Genomic DNA, 24622 nt, shown 5'->3' with positions numbered 1-24622 from the left:
TCTGACAGAACAGTACTGCTTTGTACACTGCAGAATGATTCCTGCATGGACAAACCTTGCACTAACAAAAGCAGTATTAATATAGGAAGGCTGCTAAACGTCATAGCCTGTCATCTGTTCGTATACCACAAATACCTAATAAAGACAACTCAAACCCATTCTTGCATAGAACGATTAATTCCTGGTTATCCTGTATACCCCAGGGGAGGAGAGAACACTTTTTTTCACCAGGGATGACCAGACCTCACTTACTCTTATTTTACTGTCCTCATCTTTCAGGTAAGAATATAGAGCCTGACTGTTTATTGCTTTGCGCTATCACTTAAAATTTGTCTAACACAATTGAGCAACAAAGGGTGAACAAGGCTGTCAGTTCTGGACTCTCCCTCAGAAAATATGTGGAGAATTAATCCTGCTTTATTAGAAAGCTCAGCAGCATGTGGACTCCGCTGATACCTTTTTTCTTATTTCCCAGTGACTTCTCTAAGATCATCAAAGCATGTAGTTGTTTACAGCTGCTTGGACCATGTTCTGTGCTTTGATTTCCTTTTCCCTGAATGCCTTTTGTGAGTCTCTTCTGCTGCCATTGCTGGACTCCCAAGATGTGCTGCAGTGTGATTTCCAGTGATCTGTCCTGTTGTAAGTAAATATCTATCTCCTACAGCCTCTACAAGGTCAGCACTGGGCTGTTTGCTAGTAAGCAGGAGTTCCAGGTGCATGGTTTTGAAGGGCCAGTGGCTAATACCCATTGACTAATATGCAAAGTATTTGAGGGCAGTTAACTAGTGACCTCAAATACTTCTTTCCATTAGGTATTTGTAGGATACTATGTGCTGGAGGATTTTTCTGACATGTTTGATGTAGTTGTGTCCTGGTGTGACAACACCTGCTTCTGTGTTGCCCAGAGCTGCTGAAGCATATTGTCCATGTAGATCTAAAATCTGTTAACACAAGCCATCTTCTGAATGAATCTGCTATGGTTCTGTATTTGTGTGTTACACATAATTTTCCTTAGAGGCAAATGTTATATATATATATATATATATATTCATTTTCTTTATGTCAGTCTTTTGGGCTTTGTTACAACAGTATTTGAGCATTTTGATGCTTTAAATCTGTATTTACCAGCAGCCCTATGAGAATGAATTGTATGTTCAGCTCTGTTTTAGCGATGAAAGGCTAGTCCTACAAAGGAGATGATGTTGGTGCCTGTTCATTGTGTTAGGGAACTCCGAGTCTAAAAGGTCTTGCAACACTAGATGTACAGGCTGAGTCACTTGCTGGGTGAGTACCTGTGAGAGGAGTTTCATACCACAGGCTTTCCATTGCACACGTGGCAGTTTCACAGTTCAGATGAGGCTTAGGGGCTCAGAGCACTAGTAACTGAGGCTTCAGCTGGCGTTTGCTAATCTGCCAACTATGGTAAAAGCTAGATAGGAGGCTCACTTCACTCACTCTTGCTGTATCTGAGCTCAAGGTGTACACCAGACAGCCACTTGAAGGCTGCTTGCAGCAAGGCCGAAAGCTGAACTTGGTCTCCCAAACTGTGGACTGTTACCTGCTCTAGCAGCCTTCTCCCCCTGCTCAGGCTGAACTTGGCCCACAACCCAAACCTGAATGATTTCCAAGTCATTTACCTACACCTTACTCAGAATTGGAAACTTCATGTTTAAGGAGATGTTTCCTGTGGCAGAGCCCCAGGGACTGTCAAGAGTACCACCAAAAGGTGCATTTTTCAGTAGCGTTGTAAAATTCTTATCTGCAGTTTGCAATGTTGAGAGGAATTTAGATGTTAATTGGATTTTTTAATTCCAATCCTGTGCAGAATCACAGCACCTTGAAACAGCTCAATTATGCAGAACTGATGGTAAAATAAATCAGTTCGGCCTCTGTCTATCATAGGTTCCACAAGTGCATCATAATGTTTCTATCTCAGTATTTCAGGAGGGTTCACCTGTAAGTAAAACAGTTGCTTAGTGAGAGCTTCCTGTGAAGTAGGCAAGAATATTATTACAGACAGCTTTTTCTTATGAACACCACTGGAACATAACAGTGCTGCAGAGAAAAGTTTATTTAATGCCTCATTAATAAAACTTTGGCAATAAGGATTGTGCTGTTTTTCATTATTGCAATAATGTGTGACACCAGATGTGATCTTTTCAGAACAGCCAAAGCCTTTACAATCAGCTTCTGACAACACCGAGAAACATACCAGCCATCCCAAATGCAATGCTAGACACCTTATGCACTCGCGTCCATGATGTTTATATGGAAAACTCCAGGTGTAATCCATTTAAATGTAATGTACAGTACAGAATCAACTTTAATTGGGGAAAGTTTCTTGTATGAACAGAAAGACTGTTGTGAAAAAGGAAAATAATCCCTAACTAGGACCCTGACCTTGCAATTGCGGCAGCTTCATAGGATTTTTTGCAGCTCTAAATGCAAAACCAGGAACAAGAAATTCAAGCCAACTTGATTTTTTTTTTTTTTAATCCTCAATTGAACTGGGAATGCATCATTATCAGTTAATAAATGTGGGAAGCAAAGTACCTAGCATGTCCTAAAGAAGTTTACTACTGCAAGAAGAGCTGAGGTCCTGTTGGCTTTGCACAACACTTCATGGTGGCAACATTTTCACTGTATGTATGTGAAAACAGGAGGCTTATCATTGCCAAAGCACTAAAAGGATCCTAAATGCCTAATTACAAAAAAAAAAAAAAAAAAGTTGAAATATGAATTCAGTCTCACCTGATTTTTTTCTCAAATGTGATTGTACAACAGACTTCTAATAATGGCAAAAATTCTGCCAATATGATCAAAGGGAAGGTTTTTGCAGAGGTTTGTTTTAGATTGCTCAGAAAGCAATCAGGAAACATGGACATTGCTGCTGATGTCCATGATAGCGTTGCTGAGATAGACTGATGGAAGATGGTCAGGAAAGATTCTCTACTGTTATAAACTAATGTAGTTCCTTTGATTTCAATGGAATTACTGATTTACAGCTGTTTGAGGATCTGGTCTAGCTGGTGATAATGTCTAAGACGTGTAAAGGTGTCGCAGATATGTGCCAGGGATAAGAGAACAGAATCTGACAACCAGCGAGTATTCAAGGGGATGGTATTCTTGATATGAAGCACAAGAAGTAAGCTTGGGAGCTGATACTTTGGACACAGTTGTCCAGGCACTATGGTGCTATAGATGTATGGGTGATAGGAAAAGAGAAAGCAACAAGGTATTAGGATAGCAGTGGGTTGAGCTAATCAGCATAACAGGATGCTGGCGTCAGAGCTGCTTGGATGTATTTGGTCTCCCCGTGGTAGACGAATGGGAAGGTTGTGGTGTAGCACTTGTCCCTGTTGTAGGTATAGCAGGTTTCTGGCTCGTTGCAGGAGGTGCTCTGCTGGGCCTCGTATATCTCACCACCCAGCTCAACTTCTACAGGATCACATTTTTTGCAGCTGGAAGAGATGAGGAACAGAAAAAGTATTCAGAGCTGTGATTAAAACATCTCTGACGAAACTCCATTCTTCCTCACTGATCTGGCAGCAGTGGCAACTTGGGTACTGTGGCTTTTCCAGGCCACGTATTTTACACAGGCACTCCCAGACAGATGCTCTCATTTTTTTTTCAAACTGCTATTCATATGACTGGCCCCCTAAAAGGGAGGCTTGAAGAGGAAAACATAATTTCTTGGTATTTCAGACATTCAAGATCAACAGGGGTCAGCATGAAACCTTACCTGCAAATGTGAGGCCTTTTTATGCAACTTAATCATGGAGATAATTCATTGGCATGCAACAGAATAGAAAAAACAGGCTGAAAAAGAACTTCACTCTGTGATGTTGCCTTATTTTATCTCCTATCCTTCAAGATGTTTGTGAACCATTGGGGGCAGTGCTGCAGGGTAGGGCGTTAGGAAATAAATTGAGTGAAGAAAAATACTTACAGTTCAGCCATGCGGTAGACAAAAGTGGTTCTGAGTGGGGATGTGGGATCGGAGATGTTCTGTCGGCTCCTGAGTGGGACCCTGGAAAGGAAGGGAGAGAATTCCTCTTGTGAAAACTGCTTGTTAAACAGGGGACTACTCTGCTGTAATGAATTCTCAACTCTGATCTTGTTCTTTGTTCAGGTTATTTCCTTTCTGACCCTTCTCCAAGAAAAGCAAGTCTGAGCCTTTCTGTGCCCCTGAAGGCAATGAGATATTTCTTGCCTGGTTTCTAGGCAGCTCTGGAAAGACTGTAAAATTCACCCCAATAATAACGTAGCAACTTTGGAAAGTGCTGCCTTTCACTAGTGATATTTTCAAGCTATAAGTTCTGATATTCCTTTTTTCTTATAAAAAAAATAAATAAATAAAATTTTGAGCTCAAAAGGAGTTACTCCAAGACAGCACAGAAAGTGGTCCATGGGAAAAACAGATCTAAATTGTCAACACCAGGACATGTGGAAAAAATGCAAGCAAAAGGGAAAAGGGGTACTCCTGTAACACAGTCTCCTGCTCACCATCTCCACCTAAGACTTGTCTGCCACTTACGTGATGCGTATGTTTCTTTCCAGGATTTCCTCATCAGGATTTTCTTTGGAGGGGACGAGCCTTGAGGTCACTGTTGTGCATTTACACTTGTTGTTAACCAGCACACGCTCCTCACCATCATAGTCCAGTAGAGTACCTGCAAACACAGGATATGCCATCTCAGGGGTAGAAAAGAAAAACCTTGTGACATGCTCTGTCAGAAAGCGAAGAAATGAGAATCTCAGCAATGCCCCATTATGGCATCTATATTGCTTGAAGTTGAGGTCACAACAAGCAGAAATGAGACAATGGACAAAGATGGGTTCAGCTCTCTTGCCTGCTCAGCCTACAGTCTATTTCTATATGATGTGGAGGAGATGCAAGTGGCAGGGAGAAAATGATGAACCTGAGCACTGTGGTGCTGATAAGTGAGACAAAACAAGTCGGGATCTCTCATGAAACACAAGCCTCTGGCTATACCTGGCAGCTAAAGTGCTGTTTTTACACTTGCCTCTGCTAGGAGGTTACCTGATTGCCGTATCACGCACAAGGACTGGTCTAGCAGTCCAAGCCCTAGTTCGGATCTGGGCTTCCTAAATATCTATGACAATGCCAACACGGCAGATGTGTCAGCTTTCTGTCAGTGCTATTTTCCTTTCCAGATTCTTGAGGGAATCAATGACAAAAAGCACTAAAGGATGAAGCAGGAAGGCAGCCTGATGAACTGGTACTGGAAAGCAACTGACCCTTACAATCCCATGGTTTGCACAGAAAACTCCAGTCCTGAATTTCTGATATTCTTTTCCTAATGAAACTGAGTTTGGCAGCTGTGGAGCTGAGTCAAATAGAGAAGAGCCAGCTCTGGGTATGTTTGTATCCTGCACTTTTAGCATATTATTCAATGTGAAACTCAGTCAAAACAACTAGGTAAAACTTCCCATCTGTCACCCAGAGGCTTTTTAAATGTTTCTGTTGGCACGCAATGCCTGCTTCCTCTCTGAACATGCAAATGGATTTGAAATAATTTGTTCTCTCCTAACTGTCTTTCCCCAGCAGCCTCTGGTCTCTTCACCTGTAACAAGCTGGCTTTGCTTTTACACAGTCACACCCTTCTTAAATGGTCATTTTCACCTTCCTTTATCTCTTAATGATGCTATCCATCGCTTTGCTACGTCACTCTTCCAATAGTACCTTCAGCCCGCATAGAAGTATGAGAAAACAGAGTTTATAAGACAGGAAGAGTTTATATTGGCCTCAGACAGACCTCAGTTCTGAGGATTTGCTTACTTCTAACCCATTAGTTTAACCATAGGGAGAAAAAAAATAGTTTAAAAACACGTTCATCGTGTCAGTGGGGGATTTGAGAGTCACTTAAAAGCTTTGGTCCTAATAGGTGGACTTCTGGATCACCGAAGAATGGCTCACTAAGGAAGTAGCTGCCCCTGTTGCATAAGCTCACGGCTGCTTTTTCATTTTCATGTCCAATGCTGCTGGCTTGTATGAACAGCAGATCCTGTTGCTACAGGGTGAAAGGGATAGCACTCAAAGCCTGTGGGAGCACTAGGAAAGCTGGGATCCAGAAGCACGTGGAGTTATGCTGTGAGGTTCCTAATTGTAAGATGCTATTAGTGGAAGCTTAACTGTCAGGTGAAACTGTCCCCAAGACTGAATGGGAACAAGTCCTCTACAGCACTGATCAGGAGACCTTACTTTATGTCCCAAGAGTCCATACAATGCCATGTAAATAGCACTCCAGGTGTTCTACATAAGGTTTCTTGGAGCTTCACTCCTGTCCCTACAATATGCTGGTCCCATCTGCTTGCATTGCACTGGGTTATTTACTAAGATCCTTAGAAGCCTCGTATTGATGAAAAAAGCTCTAAAACATCTTGAAATCATGCCTCAGAGTGATCTTAAAATTCAGGGACCGGTAGAAATGCTGCTTCTGTGATAACTGGCAGCAGAATACCGTCTAAAGAAGGTTCGTTGGTTGGGCAGTTCTCAGTTGGGAAAGAAGCTACTGCAGTCCCTCCTCTTGTCCAACAGAGCATGCCACTACAGGCATGGAGGAGATGCCGCCTTTGCTACTGCTCTTGGGATTATCTTTGTCCCTCTAGAGCATGTGCTTGTTTAGTCCTTTTACAGCAGTGGCTGGCATTTAGCATTTGTCTGTACTGAACCTAGCACAAGTAGCTATCTATACAAATGCCAATTACAAACCATGCAGAATGTAAGTTCGGTCTCACGTCTGATTGTGCTGTACCAAGGCAGAAATCCAAAATGTGACACAGGTGAATATTCACAATTTAGTGGTACTTATCTGTCTTCGCACACCTTCTTCCATTCTCTATTGCATTGTATGTTTCCTTGCTGCCAACTCATCATATAACATGAACACTGCCCTCTGAAGCAGAAGCTAACTTAAAAAGTCTCTTTAGTCTCTGTATCTTTAAGTCTTGGTCTTTCTTCTTTTTTCTTATAGAAAAACTCTGTGAAGAACAAGAAGCTAGAGATCTTCCTCTGTTGCCTGTCACTGTATTTTCTATGCAACATTGTGTGTGATTCTTCTAAGAAATTTATCAAAACCCAATATTTAAGTTGTCCCCAAACCTTTGGGAGCAGACTTTAATTTATCTTAATCATAAAATGCTATTAACAATTTTTTTTTTGTTTGTTTTTTAATAAATATGCAGGCATTTTTAGACTGTACTCTAAAACCACTGTCCTGAATTTAATTCTTTGTATAATAGTACTGGCTTCAGTAACCATAAAAGTTACAGATGCTCCATATTTTTAAAGTAAAATTACAAAGCTGCAAATAAGATTTTTTTTTTTTAGACTTATCAGCAATGATTCCATGAGTTGGCCTGTAAAGTTTCTTTAAAGAGAAAGGTACTTAAATACAAAAGTTCTTAACGCTGTTCTAAATGTTTGCAGGGTTGGATCTTCTGGTGCATAACTTACTGCAATGTGATGTTCCTTCCCTGATGAATATTCATGCAGAGATTTTGATAATATTTCTCATATTTGAAAATATCCTGTAATATGATATATGGAGATGAAGCTCAACAAAATCCCACTGCTGCACGTTGAAGAAGCAAATTAATTCCAAAAATACCTGTTCAAACTCTGCTGCATGTGAAGGTGGCTACTTCATTAAAGGAAGAAGAGGCTCAGTTAGGCCAGACAGATACTTTGATGTAAGTAGTACAAATGTCACTCCTGTAGTTGCACACAACTAAATTTTGACTTCCCTGCAGTTATAATATACTTCACAGAAAGCAGGGCTTTTCAAGGACCTGCCTGGCTCTGCAGTAAGAGGCTGCTTTCCAAAAGCTGGAGGAAATGCATGGATGCTGTTATCCGTGCTGCTAGAGTAGTTCTTCTTAAGCATGGATTTAGTCCTGTGGACCGGATCCGCTGCGTGAATGAGGATGACTTTAAACTGTTCTATAGAGATCTGGCAGAATGATAGTCAGAATCCATTACCTGTGAACCACACTGAATCATGTGCTGGGATGAGAGTCTGATATAAGTACCCATGGTAAAAATCAAGAGTCCTTCCACAAAATGCAGTGGAGTTAAATAACAGTTTAATCAGAAATGGCCACAGCCATGTGACAGGATCAGCAGGAGGATTTTAGAAGCCTTAAAACCTAGCAGCTAAGTCTTTCAAGCTACCTAGGGCTGCATAAAAACAGGCTGCATTTTTCTGGTTTGTTGCTTCAGAAACATGATTAAGAATGGTTTATTATAAAAGTTTGCATTTGCCACCATTCATCACTCTTTTAGGCTTTATTAAAATATATTTATTTTAAAAAAATAATAAAATAAACAGGAATTAAAAACACACCACTCTGTGTGGTGCAGGAAGACACTGACGTGTCCAAGCACCACCAAAGCAAGACTTCTTGAGCAGGCATCAAGGTTTGATTTACACTCTTAAAATTATTAACAGACACCTACACAGCACACATCCCTCATAAAGCAAAGTTTTCCACAGTTTTAATTTTTCACCTACCTGCCACAAGGACGAATTCCAAGGAGACAGCCAAAGCCACCCACGGCAACAAAGAGCTCTTCATCTTGCCTTCACTTCTTTTGAAGAATGTGAGTGGAGAGCGTGTGTCTGCCTATAAGGGCGTGTGCAAATGATACAGCTATTTGTTTCCTAAAATAAACAGCCCAGCCGGCTACCACTGACACTGTGAAAGATGTGGCTTGGGGACTGAAACCAGGCATGTTGAATGCGCAGAGACTTCTGCCTTTCAAAGGTGGTTGGGGGTAGGGGGTTGCGCTATTACTGTGCACTTTTATTCTGTTCATCACCAACATGCAACAAAGCTGCTGGGTACAAGGGAGTGAAAAAACACCTTGGGTTCGAGGGACCAATTTACCACTAGTGTCACTGGCACTCTGCCACCTCGAGCTCAGGAGTGTAACGTAAGAAAGTGTCCAGCTAGCCAAGGGGTCACAGTTCTTACTCTTGAGTTTTGAGAAATCAGATTCTTGTGGGGATAGTTTGACCCATACTGTAAGAACATGCTAGGCTTCAGAATCAGAATCCTGTTTGCACCAGATGCTGTGCAACATATATTAAGGACTTGACCGGCCCCCAAGGAGTTTTCAGTCAAAGCAGACAAAAGGAGACGTGGGAGGGGTAAAAGAGGTAAAGCAACAGCATGGCAGTGGCAAAGTTGAGCTCTTCCTCTAGTGCTCTGCCTGTGGCATCAAGGAGTTTCTTTCCCTATGAATAGAGCAGGGACTCCATGGGATGCACGATATATGAAAGGCTCTGTGTAAGGTCCAAGGCAACCATTTCCCAGTGAATGCAGGCATTTTAAATTCTTTGAGGTATTTGTCATGCAGACTTTCCTTAATATGCTTGGTCCACTCTGGAAGAAAAAAGAGTAGTGGAGATGATTTATTTATTTGTTTATTTGTTTATTTATTGTCCCAGGGTTTGTGTTCACCTGTGTAACTCTGGGAAAAAATAATAATAAAAATGCATTGCAATATAGCTTGCAATGACTAGGGTTTTCTTTGGAGTGTACGCATATATCTTGCACAGGAAAGGCCGCTTTGTAAGGGAAGTTGAATCTCTAATAACACCTTTTACCAGGTGCTATTAGAGACATCTATGATGGGATAAAATCTTGTAATTTTATTTAAGGCAGAAGGGAGGCAGAGCAAGGTATGATGCTACCAGGCCTGTTCTTAGGGTTACAGTATTAGTGTTTCCTGAATTTCTGCTGGCTGCAAGGATAGTTTATTCTTGATTAACAATAGCAGCACACAGCAAATCTCCCTGTGCTGCTCCAGCTGCTTCTTACGCAGAGGGCAGCAGCCCCATGATGCTATACAAGCTTTTCACACTGCACGTGCCACCCTTGGCTCCCCAGGGTTGGTCACTCTTGCCAGGTTCTCAAGAGGCTGGTATTATTTGTAACATTGCCAACATCCCAGACCCTGAAATAGCAGCCTGTCACTTTACAGGTTGTTTTCCCTTTCTTTGGACCTTGCTAGCTGGGTTCCTAGCAGTTGAGCTGTTTGAAGACCCTGGCATTTGTGTCCTGAACTTTCTCCTGCCAGCACAAGCATCTCATCAGGCAGTCGCATGATGCAAAGAGCTTTTGTGTTGCATCAGCAGCACTGACACGAGGGGCTTTCCCCAGGGAGGTAGCAGGTGACGATGGATGCAAGCCCAGCTCCAAGCAGGGCATCAGGCTATTCCATGACTGTTTGGTACAAAACCTTATCTCTCAGCAAGGCTGCAGCCTTATGACAGCAAAATTTGCTTTTCTTTCATCTCCCTCCTCCCCAGAAAGTATTGCCAACAGAGTTTAATGTGGAGCTTCCTTCTGAAGCAGGAAGGTGCCCATCTAGTGCATAAAGTTAAAAATAAACCTGGCTAACCATGGTGGGGATGAAGCAGGGAAGGAATATCTATCTAAAGCACTATTTGTTTCAGTCACCTTTTGTAGTCATTTTTTGTAATCAAAGAAGAGATTTTTAAAAAATAAGAAGGAAGAATGAATGCAGCAAAATAGAGCACATGCAAAAGAGGCTGGCACATTCTGCATATCTACATTGATAAAAATACAGCACCAATAAAATCCAAGCAGAGGTATCTATGAATTTTTAAAAAGATAATGAATGGAGAGACTGTGCAGAATGATACTCTGTGTGATTCTGTTGATTTCGGTGAATTCCCTGACTGCTGGTACTCAGCGTAGCTGAATTTCAGTTGCTAAATCTGTGTGTCTGCATGTGCAGTCCCTTGGTCTTTACGTGGTGGCGTGAGAGCCATTTTTAGTCACCCTCAGCCACCTGCATCTCTCTGAGGCTTTCTGTCTAGATTTCAAACTCTTTGGAGAAGAATTTGTTTTGCAGGCTGTTACTTTTAAAGACTATCCCCTTTTTACTGTGTGACACGTTACATAACTATAAAAATCTGGGCAAGCAGGTATTAAAAAAATGGAGGCAGTTTGGCAAGGGGCTGGCAAACCATCATCCCAGGCTTGCATTCTGGGCTGAGTGGGGAGCTACCCAAGGCGGAGGCTGCTGGAAGAATAACTGAGAATTTGAAAAGAAATAAGAACCAGCCTTGGGGTCTCAGCATCACTGTGCCTCCAGTTAGCCTGGGACACAATGAATTAGGCTTTTCCAGATTAGAAACTGGGCTGATGCCTGGATGAGGTGAGGCAAAATAGCTGGGTCATCGCATGCCCTTGCTATGCTGGAGAGAAGGATATCCATAGCGTTGCGCCAGGGTATCTTGAAATAACACTCTATCCACTCACAGTCTGTCCCACGGCTTTCTTTTCTTCTTGCTTCTCACTCAGAAGCGGAGAAAATGGTGGATTAAAAACAGACCTGCAGCAGTCACCAGTTGCCATCTGAGGAGCAGTGATTGCCTACATCAAAGCAGTGTGCTTCAGCTTGGCAGGTCCTGAAAATGGGGTAAAATAAGTCAAACTGGAGACACACTTGCAAAAGTTATCTAGAATGGACACACTTGCAAAAGTTATCTAGAATTTTAACCATGTGGCTGCAGACTGCTCTGGATTGGCTTCACAAAAAATGGTAAGATTAAGCAGGCAGATTACAAAGCCTGATCAGCAAAGACGATTGTATTTTAGTGGCCAACTAGTATGAAGTGAGAATTTCTACCTATGTGTGGGTAACAAGCTATGCGAATGTCATGTCTCACTTCTCAAAACCAAGTCATTTTTATTGCTGTCTCTGACACAGGCCTGTATCCAGAGGAGGTGGTATCTGAAAATTGGCACTGATGGATTTGGAAAAGGTGTCCTTGTCTGAGGCAAAACATACCTTTGGTGTGCAAGCAAGTACGGAAAATTTTGACCCAGAAGTGACTAGGTGGAAAAGCTGAGCATGTCAGGACAAAGGCTTGTAACTGAGCTTGGTCTGCCATCAAATCTGTCAGAATCCAAGTGAAGCGCCAAAAAGTGAGTGAAGTTGCACCCCATCCTCTTGCTTTAGTTAACCTTAATATTTGCCCAGTGTGACTTTTTCCACAGGAAGCTGGACACGTGTATTTATAAATAAAACTGCACCTGTTCTGTGGCTAGAAAAAAGCACCTGTGCTGCTTCTGCACAGAACTTCTCTTCCTGGGATTGTGTGGCTGCCAAATTTATCGGACTTAGGGGGGGTGGGCATGGTTCAGACCATACCAAACTCTTTACCACAAACTCTTTACTTACTCCCTCTACTCTTGTGACGTGGCTGTATGTCCACATTACTTCCAAACAGCCTGCTTCCATGTGGCTTGGTGTTAATTTGATTTTCCCAGGGGAAAGCTGGGGGAGGCCAGGCCAGGCCCTCTGTGCCTGATGCCAGAAACAAGCAAGCAGCCATCCAGGATGGGAATGTAAATTTGAAGGAGTATAGACAACCTGAAAAACCCTCCTGATGAGGGCTTCCCCGCTGCTGAAAATCCACCCTGCTCCTTTACTTCTGCCCTGCTTGGATCTGTTGGCATATGAGGGGGGATCCAAGGAGCATGGGCACTGCTCCAGCAGCCCCAGCAGTGCTTCCTACCAGGAGATGCCCAAATTCTGTCAAAAACGCAATTTAGTGAAGGTGAGGAGCTGGAGGGATAATACAGATAGTTCGGGGGAGCTTTCCAGGCACTTCTCCTATCTGAAACTTCGGCCTGGCTGTGGGGAAGCAAGGAGAAACTCCCGTTAGTAAGCGCACAGATGGCAGAATAAACTGACATCCGCCACCACTCCGCGCACCCATCAGCTAAAAATAAATAACTAAATAACTAAATAACACAGTTTTGGGGCCACGGGCCGAGGGGGAACCACAGCACAAGGGAACGGAGAGCGGGGAGGAGCGGGGAGGCGGCGGAGCGGAAGGGGCGGCGGTGGAGGCCGGGGCTGAGGCGGCAGCGGCGCCATGAGGACGCGGCGCGGAACCGTCCTGAGGCCCCCGCCGCGCCCCGCCGGCCGCCATGGGGGCGAGGAGGAGGAGGATGAAGAGCAGGAGGAGGTGGTGGTGCCCCCCCGAGGGGACGTGGGCCCCGAGGGGCTGGGGGACGAGGTGGAGGACTTCCATGAGGCGCAGTTCCAGGCGGTGATGGCGGCCTTGGAGAGCGGGGAGGAGGCTGGGGAGAGCGAGGAGGAGGAGGAGGAGGTGCTGGGGCTGCAGCTGCCGGAGGAGGACGAGGAGGAGGAAGAGGAGGAGGAGGAGGATGAAGTGCTGGGGCTGCAGCTGGAGGAGGATGACGAGGAGGAGGAGGGTGAGGAGCAGAAGGAGGGAGCCGAGTTCTATCTGGATCGCAGCGCAGAGGAGGATGAGGGGGATGAAGATGAGGACCTGTCCATGGAAAGCGACTTGGAAGAGCGCAGCAAGGATACCGAGCTCCCCCACGAGCTGTCCTGGGGCCGCCGCAAGCAGCTCTACTACGACACGGACTACGGGAGCGACGGCCAGGCCAAGGGCAAGCGTAGCCAGCAAGAGGTCGATGCTGAGGAGGAGGAAGAGGAGCAGGAGGCTCAAGTCATCCAGAGGCGGTTGGTGCAGGACCTGGGGGAGGATGATTATGGGCTTGATGTGATCCAGGGCTATGTGGCGGGGCAGCAGAAAACCCAGGACAGCAAGGGGCAGAAGATTGCCAAGGATTTGCAGGCCCTTTCCAAGAAGGAGCAGCTGAAGCTACTGAAGCAGGAGTCCCCTGAGCTCCTGCACCTGATTGAGGACTTTGAAGTCAAGCTGATGGAGCTCAAGGATGAGCTGCAGCCACTGCTGGAAATGGTCAGAAGCGGCGCTATCCCTCAGGGGAAAGGCAGCCGCTACCTGCAGATGAAGTATCAGATCTACCTGAATTACTGTGCCAATATCAGTTTCTATTTGGTTTTAAAGTCAAAGAGAATGCCAGCTCACAGTCACCCCGTCATTGAGCGGTTGGTTGCTTACAGGAATATCATCAACGACCTGGCTGTGATAGACCAGAGGTTACTCTCGCAGGTTCGCCTTCTTCTGAGGAACTATTACGATAAGAAGGAGGAAAAACTGCGAGAGCGGAAGAAATTTCCAGCTCTTCTGTATCTGGCTGCCAGGAAAAACAAACCAAAACGTGCTCCTGGGCTTGCTAACGGCCGGCTTGCTGCTGAGGAACAGGCAGACGAGTCTGACCTGGATGAGGAGGCTGCCCTAAAATACTATAAGCTGATGGAGGATAAGCTGAAACTCAAGAGGAAGAGAACCGAAGACCAGGACGTGCTCAAAGAAGAAGCACTGCAGGAGGTGGATCCAAAGAAAAAGAGAGGTGTGACCTATCAGATGATCAAGAACAAAGGCCTCACCCCCAAGAGGAAGAAGATTGATCGCAACCCCAGGGTCAAGCATCGGGAGAAGTTTCGGCAGGCCAAGATTCGCCGGAAGGGCCAGGTCCGTGAGGTTCGGACGGAGATGCACCGATACGGCGGGGAGCTGTCTGGCATCCGTGCCGGGGTTAAGAAAAGCAGAAAGCTTCAGTGAAACTTATTTTTCTCTGTTTCAGAGAGCTGCAAATAACAGTTTTGAATGCAATAAATTTTTTGTTAAAGAATGTGTGGTTTTCATCCTTAAGTGGGATTTTTTTCTTTGATTTTTTTTTTTTGCTTGTTTTTGTCTTTCTGTGCTGTAAATACAGGCATTGAGAGGCTGCAAGGGGGGTGTCGGGTGAGGGGAAGGGAATGGGCCGGGTGGGATGAGGGCAGAGGGAGCATCCTGACAAGGGTGGGCTGAGAATGGGATTTGTGCAGCTGTCACCACCACCTTCTCCTTACTGCATTGTCCTCTTACATCCTTTTTTTTTCTGCATAGGGCTACAGATATGTGGTTATGGTATTTCCTCTAGTTTGTGCTCTGATTAACTCATCCTTGTGTTCATACATGTAAGAATCAACTGTTCTCACCCTCCTAAATCTTTTTAATTCAGTAGCAAAGCAGGAAGCTGTTACCTAAATCCCATGTGGCCTGAGATGCTATTTTACCTGCTCCTGAATTCAGTGAGAGGCAAAGCAAGGACACTTCTTGATTGCATAGTTACTTACCTATGATGAATTCATTAACTTCATCCAAGATAAATTTCCGAACTGTTACACACTTGAATGTCTAACCTGGCAGTGCTGCAGGACAAGTTGGTAAGACATAATATTTGTACTTTGAAGGTAAATTTTCAACATGTTTTGCTTACTTCCCTCTGGTGGGAAAAAACATCTAACCTGGCACTGAAATAAATTCTTGCTGGGAACTGATTGTGAGTGGGCACTTCCAGCTCATGTTGTGAAGGAGTCGTCACTGATTTTCTCATGAATGTTACAAGTGTAACACTCTTGAGGTAAGACATCCATATGTGGCTGGGATCTGCCTTGGTGAGCCCGCATCTTATTTGGGTACCTGTACCACCTGAAAGGCACTCTGTCTGTTGTCCCTTAAGAGGGACAGTTGTCTAGTTAGTAACAACCATTTCGTGTTATGGAAGCACCAGTGTAGCTAGCGTTTATTGCGATAGTCTCAGAGAAGCCAAAATATGAATGTGTAGTGGTGAACTTGCGACAGGCTAGGCACTGTACTTAAAGCATGCAGACACTGCTCGTTTTCTGCACATGAAAAGTGTTTCCGTAGCATTTGATGCAAGCCTTTCCATCCTAAGCCTTTTCCTGCCCAGGAACATTCTTGATTGCTGACTGGAGACAGTTTTGGTAACTTTTAAAGATGATTCTTAAAGGGAGAGGTGAAAAAAAGAACAAACATAGGCTGGACAGATGGGAATGGAACTAGGGAGGCTTTTTGTAGTCTTTGTATGTCCCAATTTCAGAGAGAACTCAGTTCAGTATTTGAATGCACAGGGCTAAATATTGAAATGACAAGTCCTGCTGACTTTAATGGTCCTGTATTCGTTTGCCCCCTGCTGTTCGTAGGCCAAACCGCAGTTAAACACTGCTTTAAAAAAAATACAGAAAAATAAACCCCTGCTCCATAGAAACCAGCTCGCTGTGAATTGATCCCCTCCATGCATTGACCGGGAGGTCTTTGCCTGCCTGCAGAGCCAAGGCATTTTGCACGGCAAGGGGTAATAGAAACGACTGTAAGCGCCTGAGGAGCGTTGATGGCAGCAGAGAAAAAGAATTTGGTGTTTCTGGTCAGTGCTGGTCTTGTCCGTGCTGGTAGGAGGTCTCTGTGTGGGGAGAGGAAAGGTTGGAGGTGATTGCAAGGGTAAGGATTCATTTCTCACATCCCAAAGTCCCAGCAGCGACTGCTAGAAGGTGAAAATTGTTGTCTGAGGCCCTGCGGCTGGCTTCTCTGGGGAAGCTGGGTCTAAGAGGCACATGTCAAACCCTTGTTCTGCAAGAGCATCACCGAGGCAAATGTGAGGCTTGCTTGAAGGGGTCACTGAAAATGCCTTTTCATTTGAGTGATGCCCTGTCTGACCAGGTGGCCAAGTGTAACCTGTTGGCCTTGGGGATGAAGACACTCTTCCCGGGTGCTTGCTCTCTCATACTGTGAGCTGCAATCAACAGCATTCACTGCCTGCTGCTCCCAGAGAAAAATGCTTGGCTTTGAGTGGGTAGTCGTGTGAAACGTGACAAGTCTGCTCCAAAATGAGAAACCAGCCTAAGCCTTACCAAGGAGGGAACTGGTGCTTTTCCCAAAATGAAACCATTTCTATTAATTCTGCACTGGGGTCGTGATGGAGGCCACCAGTGATGATGCTGAGCTACGCTTTTTAGTTGGTGAAAGCTTATGTGCAGCTTAGGTGATTTTTCAGCAGAGGAGCAGTGTTTCCTGGCAGGCATCACACGGGATGTGAAAAACGTCCTGCAGAGGTGCTAACTGATCTCATTACTACAGCATCTGCTCGTGCACGTTTTGCACTTTGTGCGAAAATGAGGGGCTGATGCGCTTCCACAGGCAGGCAAGCAAGCTGCAAGTATCCGTGGTGGTTTTGTGTTCCCTCAAAAAGCTTTAGGCAGCTGGCAAGCAAAATTCTGGCAGCTTCTATCTGAGCAATAAATAAGGGATGTATGTTATGGTGCAACTACAGGCTCGCTTTCCAGAAACATCAAGATTAGGGCTAAAGGCAAGAGCAAGCGCAGCGTGTCAGCGTGCCCACCGCAGGCAGCCAGCAGATGGCCCAGCTCGTCTCCCAGGTCTGCGGCACCAACTGGTTTTAATGAAGATGAAACATGGCATTTTGTTCAGTTGGTTGGTTCAGAGACTGGACGAAGCCATCAATAGTTTTTTCCAGTATGGTTTTATGTGTGAGTAATCATGGGAAGGCTGTGATTATTAATGCCATGGGAGGGGGCACACCATAGCATTGCTCTAAGAAATGCTTCGTAGATGTTGAGTGCTGAAAGGCAATCCCTGACAGTAAATAGATTTTGAAGACCCCTGCTAAAATAGATGCATGTGAAAGATGGGAAGGATCACGGATGATGGTTAGGAAACTAAGTGGAGCAAGTTCATGGCTAACACTGCTTTGTTTTTCCTTCTTCCAGTAGTTGCATCCAGAGTAAGCCTGGCTTGCCTTTAGAAGTTGGAACTGAAAAAATCCAAGGGCAGAGAGTTGGACAGTGCTTTCTGTGTCACAACGTGAATTTCTGTTTGTGCAGGGTAAGGAAAATGTATTTGATAACTCATAAGGAAGTACATTTGCTACTGATTTAATTTTGTCAAGGCTTTCATAGTTGTCTCCCATTGTTTGCTATCAGCAACAGTTTGGACGTGATTTTGCTCTCACTAGCACTGGCAAATACAAATCTCAAACCCAAACGTTTGGATTTGTGAAAGGGATTAAAGCATCTGTTAAATTAGCTGCAACATATTGCATGACTTGGGGCAGCGCGACAGAAAAGTCTCCAGCAATCAGTTGCCTTTGCAGCTTTGGTTTTGCAACTGTTATGTGAGATTGAAAAAAAAAAAAAAAAAAAAAAAGCATCCTGTTTCAGTCTGACCGAAGTATACTGAATATACAGGATATTCTTTAAAAACTGGCAGATTTGCATTCTCCCTCTGCTGATAACACTATGGTCCACATTTAAAGCCCTGCCTGAATGAAAATTCTTTATCACCACTTTTCTAAAGGCTGTTTTTGAGGTGAGGTTCCAATGGGGCACCACCAATGTGTTTGTTTTAATGGTAAAGACTGTATTTGGAGTTTGTGTTGTCGCCTCTTGTCAAAGGATCTGAAAATGCTGTTGTCAGTGAGATCTTGCACTCCGGAAAGTGAGGGGGAGGCAAGAGGTGGGGGAATGGCTTGACTTTACAGATAAATTAACACACGTGGTATCCTGACTTCCTGGAGGTTGTTTCCCCAGATTAAAATCTGGGTTTCCCCAGATTAAAATCCACGTTTCCCCATGAAGCTTGTGGCCCAGTGAAGCGCAGCAGCTGAGGCAGCCCTGCACCTCCCCGGGGCTGCTTTCTCCATTCTTTGCTGCTCACTCGCCAGCTACATGGGGAGTGCAGGTGGAAGGGGCAGCGGCTGGTTTTGAAGCACAGCTGGCCCTAGCAGGGCAGCGGTGTTTTAGCGGGGAGGCTGGGGCTGCCTGCTTCCTGCCACAGCCACAGCCTGGCTTCTGTGAACATCTCCTGTGGTGGGGATGTGGGGATTTAGCATCACGGAGTCATTAACATTGGAAAAGCCCTCCGAGATCATCTGGTCCAGCAGTCCCCTCACCACCAGCATCACCCACTAACCCACGTCCCCAAGCACCACGTCCAACCTCTCCTTGCACACCCCCAGGGACGGTGACTCCACCACCTCCCTGGGCACCCCCTCCCAGTGCCAGACTGCTCTTTGTGAGAGGAAACGTCTCCTCATTTCCACCCTACACAACTTGAGGCCACCCCCCCCGTCCCTCCTGAGGGGAAAGGGGGCGCCACAGCAGCGGGGCCCGGCCGTGGGCGGAGGCCGGAGGCCGGCCCAGGCCCAGCTTCGCCACCGGGGCGGAGCCGCGGCCCGGGGCGGCGATGGCGGAGGCGGAGCGGGCGCCGCTCGTGGCCGAAAGTTGCCGGGACGGGGACGGGGAGGGGGACGGGGGCGGCGGGGAGCTGCCCCCCGCCATGGAGCGGCGGGACGAGCCCTGCCGTGGAGCGGCAGAAGAAGACGAAGCGCCCCCCGCCTCGCCTCCCCCAGCCTCGCCGCCTTTCTTCCTCCTCTACCCCGGCCATGGAGGCGCCGCCGCGCCGCCCAGCGTGTGGAGACCCCCGGCACCCCGCGGCGGGGCCGCGCTGCCCGTGCTGCTGCTGAGCTACCCGGGGCCGGAGGGAGCCGCCGGCGCCCGTGAGTCTCCCTCCTGCCCTCCCGTGGGGGTGTGGGGAGCGGGGGGACCCTCCCTGAGCGCCCCCCGAGCTGGGGGGGTTGCGGGGAGCGGGGCTGGGGAGGCGCCGTCGTGGCAGCGCAGCACGCGTGTGTGCCTTTGGGGAGGGGAGGTGTGCTGCACCCCAAATGCAGCCCATGGAGAAGCCTTAATGGGGGTTTCTCTCCTTTCTGGGCTGTGCCCCTGAGAGCTGGGCAGCCGTGGGGAGCCTCTGGTCGCAGGTAACCAGCGATAGGACTAGAGGGAATGGCCTCAAGGTGTGCCGGGGGGGGTTCAGGTTGGAAATGTGGAGATATTTCTGCTCAGAAAGAGCAGGCAGGTATCAGAAGGGGTTGCCCAGGGAGGTGGTGGAATCACCATCCCTTGGGGTGTGTAAGGAAAGGTTAGACATAGTGCCTGGGGACATGGGTTAGTGGGTGACATTGGCAGTAGGGGGACAGTCGGGTGGTTGGATCTTGGAGGGCTTTTCCAATATTAACAGTTCTCTGAAGCCTCACAGCCCAGCCCTGCCGTACAGCGTGGTTAGGAGGTGGAAAACACCCGCTTGGGCTTCCTCCTTGTGCTGGGGCAGAGGGTATTTGTTCAGGGTGCCAGACGAGGCCAAGGGGTTTTGCTACTTGTGGGGCGTGCTGGGTGGGAAGCTGTTTTCAGCTTCACGGTGATCTTTACGATGTTCTTGCAGTGCATTTCAATAAATGCATGGAAATAGTGCGAAATGGGTGTGTTTTAGAAACAAAAAGTATATGCATAGGGGTGCATGTAGCAGAGGCTTTCCCTTATCCATCCATCTTGAAAATTGCCAGTAGCTTTGTCATCTTCTGCGCTTGTGCCTGGGCGCGGGTGACAGCTTTTTTACCTTTGTTTTATCTCCTTCTGGCTGCATCTCAGGTGTGTATTCACTCACACAATAGCTGATGATTTGGGGGGAAGGTATCTTTGTTGGTTTTTACTCCTTTTGAAAGTAATGTACATTATTTAAGCTATTAGTCAGCAAAGCTGTAACCAGTGAGCTTAATTAATTTCTGTAAGGTAAAGAGCAGGTGAAGTGACCCACCTTTGTTCTTAGTTACATGAAGGGCTTTCTCTGGTCGCAGATTTCTTTCTGCGGACTAAGTATCCCTCCCTCCTGACTCGCCATTTTCAACTGGTAACTTCCTCTCAAAACCATGATATTTTTAAAAAGTGTCTACTAATCAGGAAATCTTCACACTCTGTAGCTGTGTGATGTGTGTGCAAGGGAGTGAGCTATTCGTGACAGAGAAAAGAATTCTCTGAAGGGTTTAAAAATATTTATTTAGTCTTTGCTATCATGCTCGTACTGCTCAAACTGCTTAATTGTTCTAGTACCTTTCTAGGAGGGGTTCTGCGTAGATGTGGTGAGGCTGAGGCATGTTTGTTCAAGAGCACAAGGAGTTAGTGTACACGTTCATCAGCTGAGCATTGCTTTATCCCTTGCGTTGGTGTTACTCTGCAGCGGATATTCATACAGACTACGTGGAAAAAGCCTTATAAAATGTATCTGGAGTCTCCCTTGCTCTTTCTTATCTCAGAGGTAATATCTGCCTGCGCAGTATCATGTTGAAGCCTGCTCAGCGACTGACACAGCGATAGGTGGGTACGAAGGGAACAGGAATCGTAACCCATTTGCACAGTGTCATGGACTCTGATCCGTTTCTCCTGGGGGGTGTCCTGCCTGCAAATCAACTTTTTCATCATGTCTGTTGTTCTGTGGGGTGGTGGTGGTGTTTTTTTTGGTTCTCGTGTCTCTGAAAAAGCAGCTCTTGTTTGCTCATCGCTGAGCAGCAGGAGCAGGGGATCCTACTGCAGAGCTTTGCTTGTTTGCTTGCTGCTTCGGGACTGATGTTAAAGCAGCGGGTAGAGCTCAGCTCTGCAACAGAAAGCATTTTGTGTGTTTGAGTGCTGAACTGAGTCTCAGCTACCTGTGGAGTACGTGGCCTTGCAGCTGTCATCACTTGCTGCATCTGCTCTAGATGGCTGTTCCTCTGCAGCCCTGAGGTGTGGTGTCATTAGTGGTGGCCGGGCTATCAAGGTTGTCCTGCCTGTGTTACTGGGGAAACCTGTTGGCCTGTTTCACGGGCTCTTCTCAAATGTTGGGAGTTCATGTTGTAACAGCATGTGACTGCTTAACATCGACCGTTCTTGGTCTGCTTTTCTTTGTTCTGCAGCAGTACCTGAAGTGATTGTTCATGTCTGTGTACCTTGATTCTTCAGCGCTTTAGTTATTTTTGCAGTTGAGATAAAGCGAGGAGTGTGAAGAAGTTTTTTTTCTGCGTGATGTGCCCGTGTTACAAAAATGTGATGTACTCTGTGAATGCTTAATCCCTCCCTACACAGCTGTAAAGTGAAAGGAGCATTTCAAGTGAAAGATGGATCCTGCTAGCTCATGAGTTCCTCCCTTCAGTGCCCTGCAGCCTGTCATTTCCACAAATAGTAACGAAAGTAATTACTCCTTATTGACATTAGCCTCTTACAGTGAAGGTAGTGATCAACACACTGAAAAGTCAATATTGCAGGATGTTTTGGAGGTTTATTTGAAGTAGTCTTTTTATTTACAGTCATGACACAGTCATGTAACTGTTCTCCTGAGGGAGGCATCTCTGCAGGGTAGAAGGGGCCTGTTTGATTTCATATTTGAAAATCTAGAAGAGCATATTTGCTGTTGGTGAAGTAACTGCAGCCTTTGTAGCTCCGTTAGGGTTCTCCTGGGGAGTGGTGGCCTCATGGGATTCTGTGTACTGCTGTTGCTTCCATTGGTAGAGACCAATTAAAGTGTTACTCGTGCCCAGGCAGCAGCATCATCATCGTGCTACCAGGGCAGTGGAACAAGCTATGTGGTGCCGGTGAGGTGAAGCCCCACAACTAACATCGGTGGTGACAATGAATGAAGTTGTAAGAGTAGTTATTACTCTTGCTGTTATAACTATTTATTTTCTGTATCAACTTTGTCTTGTGCTTTTTTTCCCCCCTGTTTTTCCAGGACTGATCTTTCTCCTTCTTATCCAAATTTTCTTTACAAGGTGAGAGACATGAGATGATGCTAAATGTCAGGTCAAGATGAGAGCTGCTAAGGGAAGGAGACTGCAAAAGCTTTTAATGCCAGCAGCACCTGCTTTTTTTGATACAGATGGTTCCAGACAGAGAACAAGAGGGAGACTTAAACATGCTGAGCTGTAGTGAGTCCTCAGAAGACTTAAATGCTATAAAAGCAACTTGATCGTGCTGTCTTTGAGGAGGGAAAAAAACAACTAAGTTCTTTGCTCCCACTCAAAGCCTGACAGATACAATACTTCAAGTAGACTTTTCCTTCCTGTTACTTAATTGTACCCTCAGCTATGTCAAGTATTTAAATCCTTAAATATCTCTACTTCCCAGCAGGTAGAAAACAAAGTTTATCACATGTTCAGGGAGCTGTGAAATTCTGTTGCTGGTTTCCAGCTCATTAAATTGTCTTCTGCCTGTTTATGTTTTCTTTGGCATGCAGCGTTCGAAGTGCCACACGTGAGGTGTGTGTGTGTGTCTGTGCTGGCAGAAGTGTCAGAAGCAGGCTGAAGGAGAGGTGGCACGAGAGGAGGAGTCCTGTTCATAGGTCTGCCAGGAAGAGGTTTTTGCGTATCAGGAAAGAGCATGGGCAGCAAATAGGAAGACCAGATTTTTTCCACTTAGAAGTGTGGGAGCAGCCTTGCTGGACCAGATTGGCAGGCTGTCTGTGTGCAGCAGCCACAAAGAGGTTACATGCTTTGGGAGAAACTTGCACGAACTTGCTCATGATTCATGCTCATCTTACACTGTGATATGAAAGCTTGTGTTTCATCATAATTTGTGTCCTTCTTGTGTGAAGTTACCTCTGATATCATACTCTTTTTCGAGTTGCTCTGAGCAGTTATTTTAGAGCTCAGCGGTGCATCCGAGCTGTTACCAACAGTTTCTTTCAGCAGTGGTTCCCATTTGCATAGCACTAGTGGCTTTTTTATGGTTCTGTGGTCTACTGCAATCTTAAATAACCAGAAATAGTGCAGTCATCCGAAGCAGTAATCTCATTGCCAATTTTGCCTTTTTGTTGTATGGCTGCTGTGCAATCTCTGCGCAGCAATCAGGGAAAGGTTTCTCGTAAGGATGCTAAGTCAGCTTGGTTGCAGGCTGGATTTCCTGGCATTGGCAGTAAAACTCCACCCAAAGGTGCCCCCTGGAGTCCAAGAGGTGCTTTGGGGATTTGTTTGGTTTTTATTGCTTAGATCACTTTCATTTCAGAAGCTGAATAAATTAGGCATATTTCTCCGTACAACTGAGATATGAAATGCTTCTGGCTGGTGGAATGGTTTGCTTTCAGATGGTTAAGTCCTAAAACACAAACATTTCTGTAAACTGCTGCATTTTGTCTCCTGTCCAAGGCTCTGTTCTGCTTTGCCAAAGCGTGGTTAATATTAGAATTTTGTAAGACCAGTCAAAGCTGCCTGACTTGTCTGAGATTCAGAAAGTGATTCTGTGCTACTAACCTCCTCTTTGTTTATACCTACCCTTGGTCCTCTTCTGTCTTTTGATCAGTCTTTGAACCTTCCTGAAGCTTGAGCACTCGGTATTGAGTTGCAGGGCATTTTTATCAAATGCCTTATGAAGCCTACAAATATTTGCCACTGATGCTTTATAAGATTCTCTGTTGATTTGTAGCTTTGAAGCACAGGGTGGGGTGGGGGTGTAGGTTTAGTATCCGGATTTCCAGATGGGGTAAAAGGCTGTCAGGTCAGTAAATCACAGGATTGTTCTTGTGAGATTTTGCTTGTTGCTGTTAGTGATGGGCTTTGTGGGTGGGATGGGGGAACATTGTTTGCTGGCTTCATGAGGATATTCTTTATTTTCCAACAGTGCTGTAACTGACATACAGAGTTGTTTTTTTTAAAAGCATTATTAATACTGATCTTAGCCTACCCTGAAAATGGTGTTTGAAAGGGAATTTCTCTGTTTTCATTCCCTGGGAGTAAATTCAGTCGTGCTAAAACCTGGAGATTGCCATCTTCTCAGGGCAGGTGAGGAGTTCTTGGCTATCCAAATACCCATCAGAACTCGGTAAGAAAAACAAAAATCAACTTGAAACAGAAATTCTGTACCTGTTCTTTTTAAAAAACAAACAACAAAACAAAAACAACTGATCAGTTTTTAGGTATCTGCATAGATGATGATGATTTTGTGCCATAAGGAGTAGAAGTTTTATAGAGGTGAAGTAGCTCTGTTTCTTTTAAGCTGGCA

General features: G+C 45.6%; 2 protein-coding genes across 2 annotated transcripts; one reads left to right on the top strand and one right to left on the bottom strand.

Moving 5' to 3' along the window:
- Window positions 1-3259: 3259 nt before the first annotated feature.
- JCHAIN (joining chain of multimeric IgA and IgM) lies at window positions 3260-8601 on the bottom strand. The gene is made up of 4 exons (XM_032185919.1): window positions 8538-8601; window positions 4538-4673; window positions 3950-4030; window positions 3260-3461 (listed from the first exon to the last, which is right to left on the bottom strand). Exons 1-4 carry the CDS (start codon window positions 8599-8601, stop codon window positions 3260-3262), a joined length of 483 nt encoding a protein of 160 aa, XP_032041810.1.
- Window positions 8602-12924: 4323 nt separating this feature from the next.
- Window positions 12925-14598, top strand: UTP3 (UTP3 small subunit processome component). The gene has a single exon (XM_032186565.1). The coding sequence runs from the start codon at window positions 12945-12947 to the stop codon at window positions 14526-14528; it is 1584 nt and encodes a 527-aa protein (XP_032042456.1). The 5' UTR covers window positions 12925-12944; the 3' UTR covers window positions 14529-14598.
- Window positions 14599-24622: the final 10024 nt, after the last annotated feature.

Source organism: Aythya fuligula, chromosome 4 (genome assembly GCF_009819795.1).
Source record: "Aythya fuligula isolate bAytFul2 chromosome 4, bAytFul2.pri, whole genome shotgun sequence".
Taxonomy (NCBI): Eukaryota; Metazoa; Chordata; class Aves; order Anseriformes; family Anatidae; genus Aythya; species Aythya fuligula.
Note: the sequence above shows the minus strand (reverse complement) of the source record. Positions and strands in the feature narration are given on the sequence as shown.

What these genes read in the sequence shown, in the direction of transcription:
- UTP3 (XM_032186565.1), top strand. Translation starts at nt 12,945, where the DNA reads ATGAGGACGCGGCGCGGAACCGTCCTGAGGCCCCCGCCGCGCCCCGCC.
- JCHAIN (XM_032185919.1), bottom strand. Translation starts at nt 8,601, where the DNA reads ATGAAGAGCTCTTTGTTGCCGTGGGTGGCTTTGGCTGTCTCCTTGGAA. An exon ending in GGAATTCGTCCTTGTGGCAG is followed by an intron (nt 4,674 to 8,537) that starts GTAGGTGAAAAA and finishes CTGTGTTTGCAG; the next exon opens with GTACTCTACTGGACTATGAT. An exon ending in GTCTACCGCATGGCTGAACT is followed by an intron (nt 3,462 to 3,949) that starts GTAAGTATTTTT and finishes CATCTCTTCCAG; the next exon opens with CTGCAAAAAATGTGATCCTG.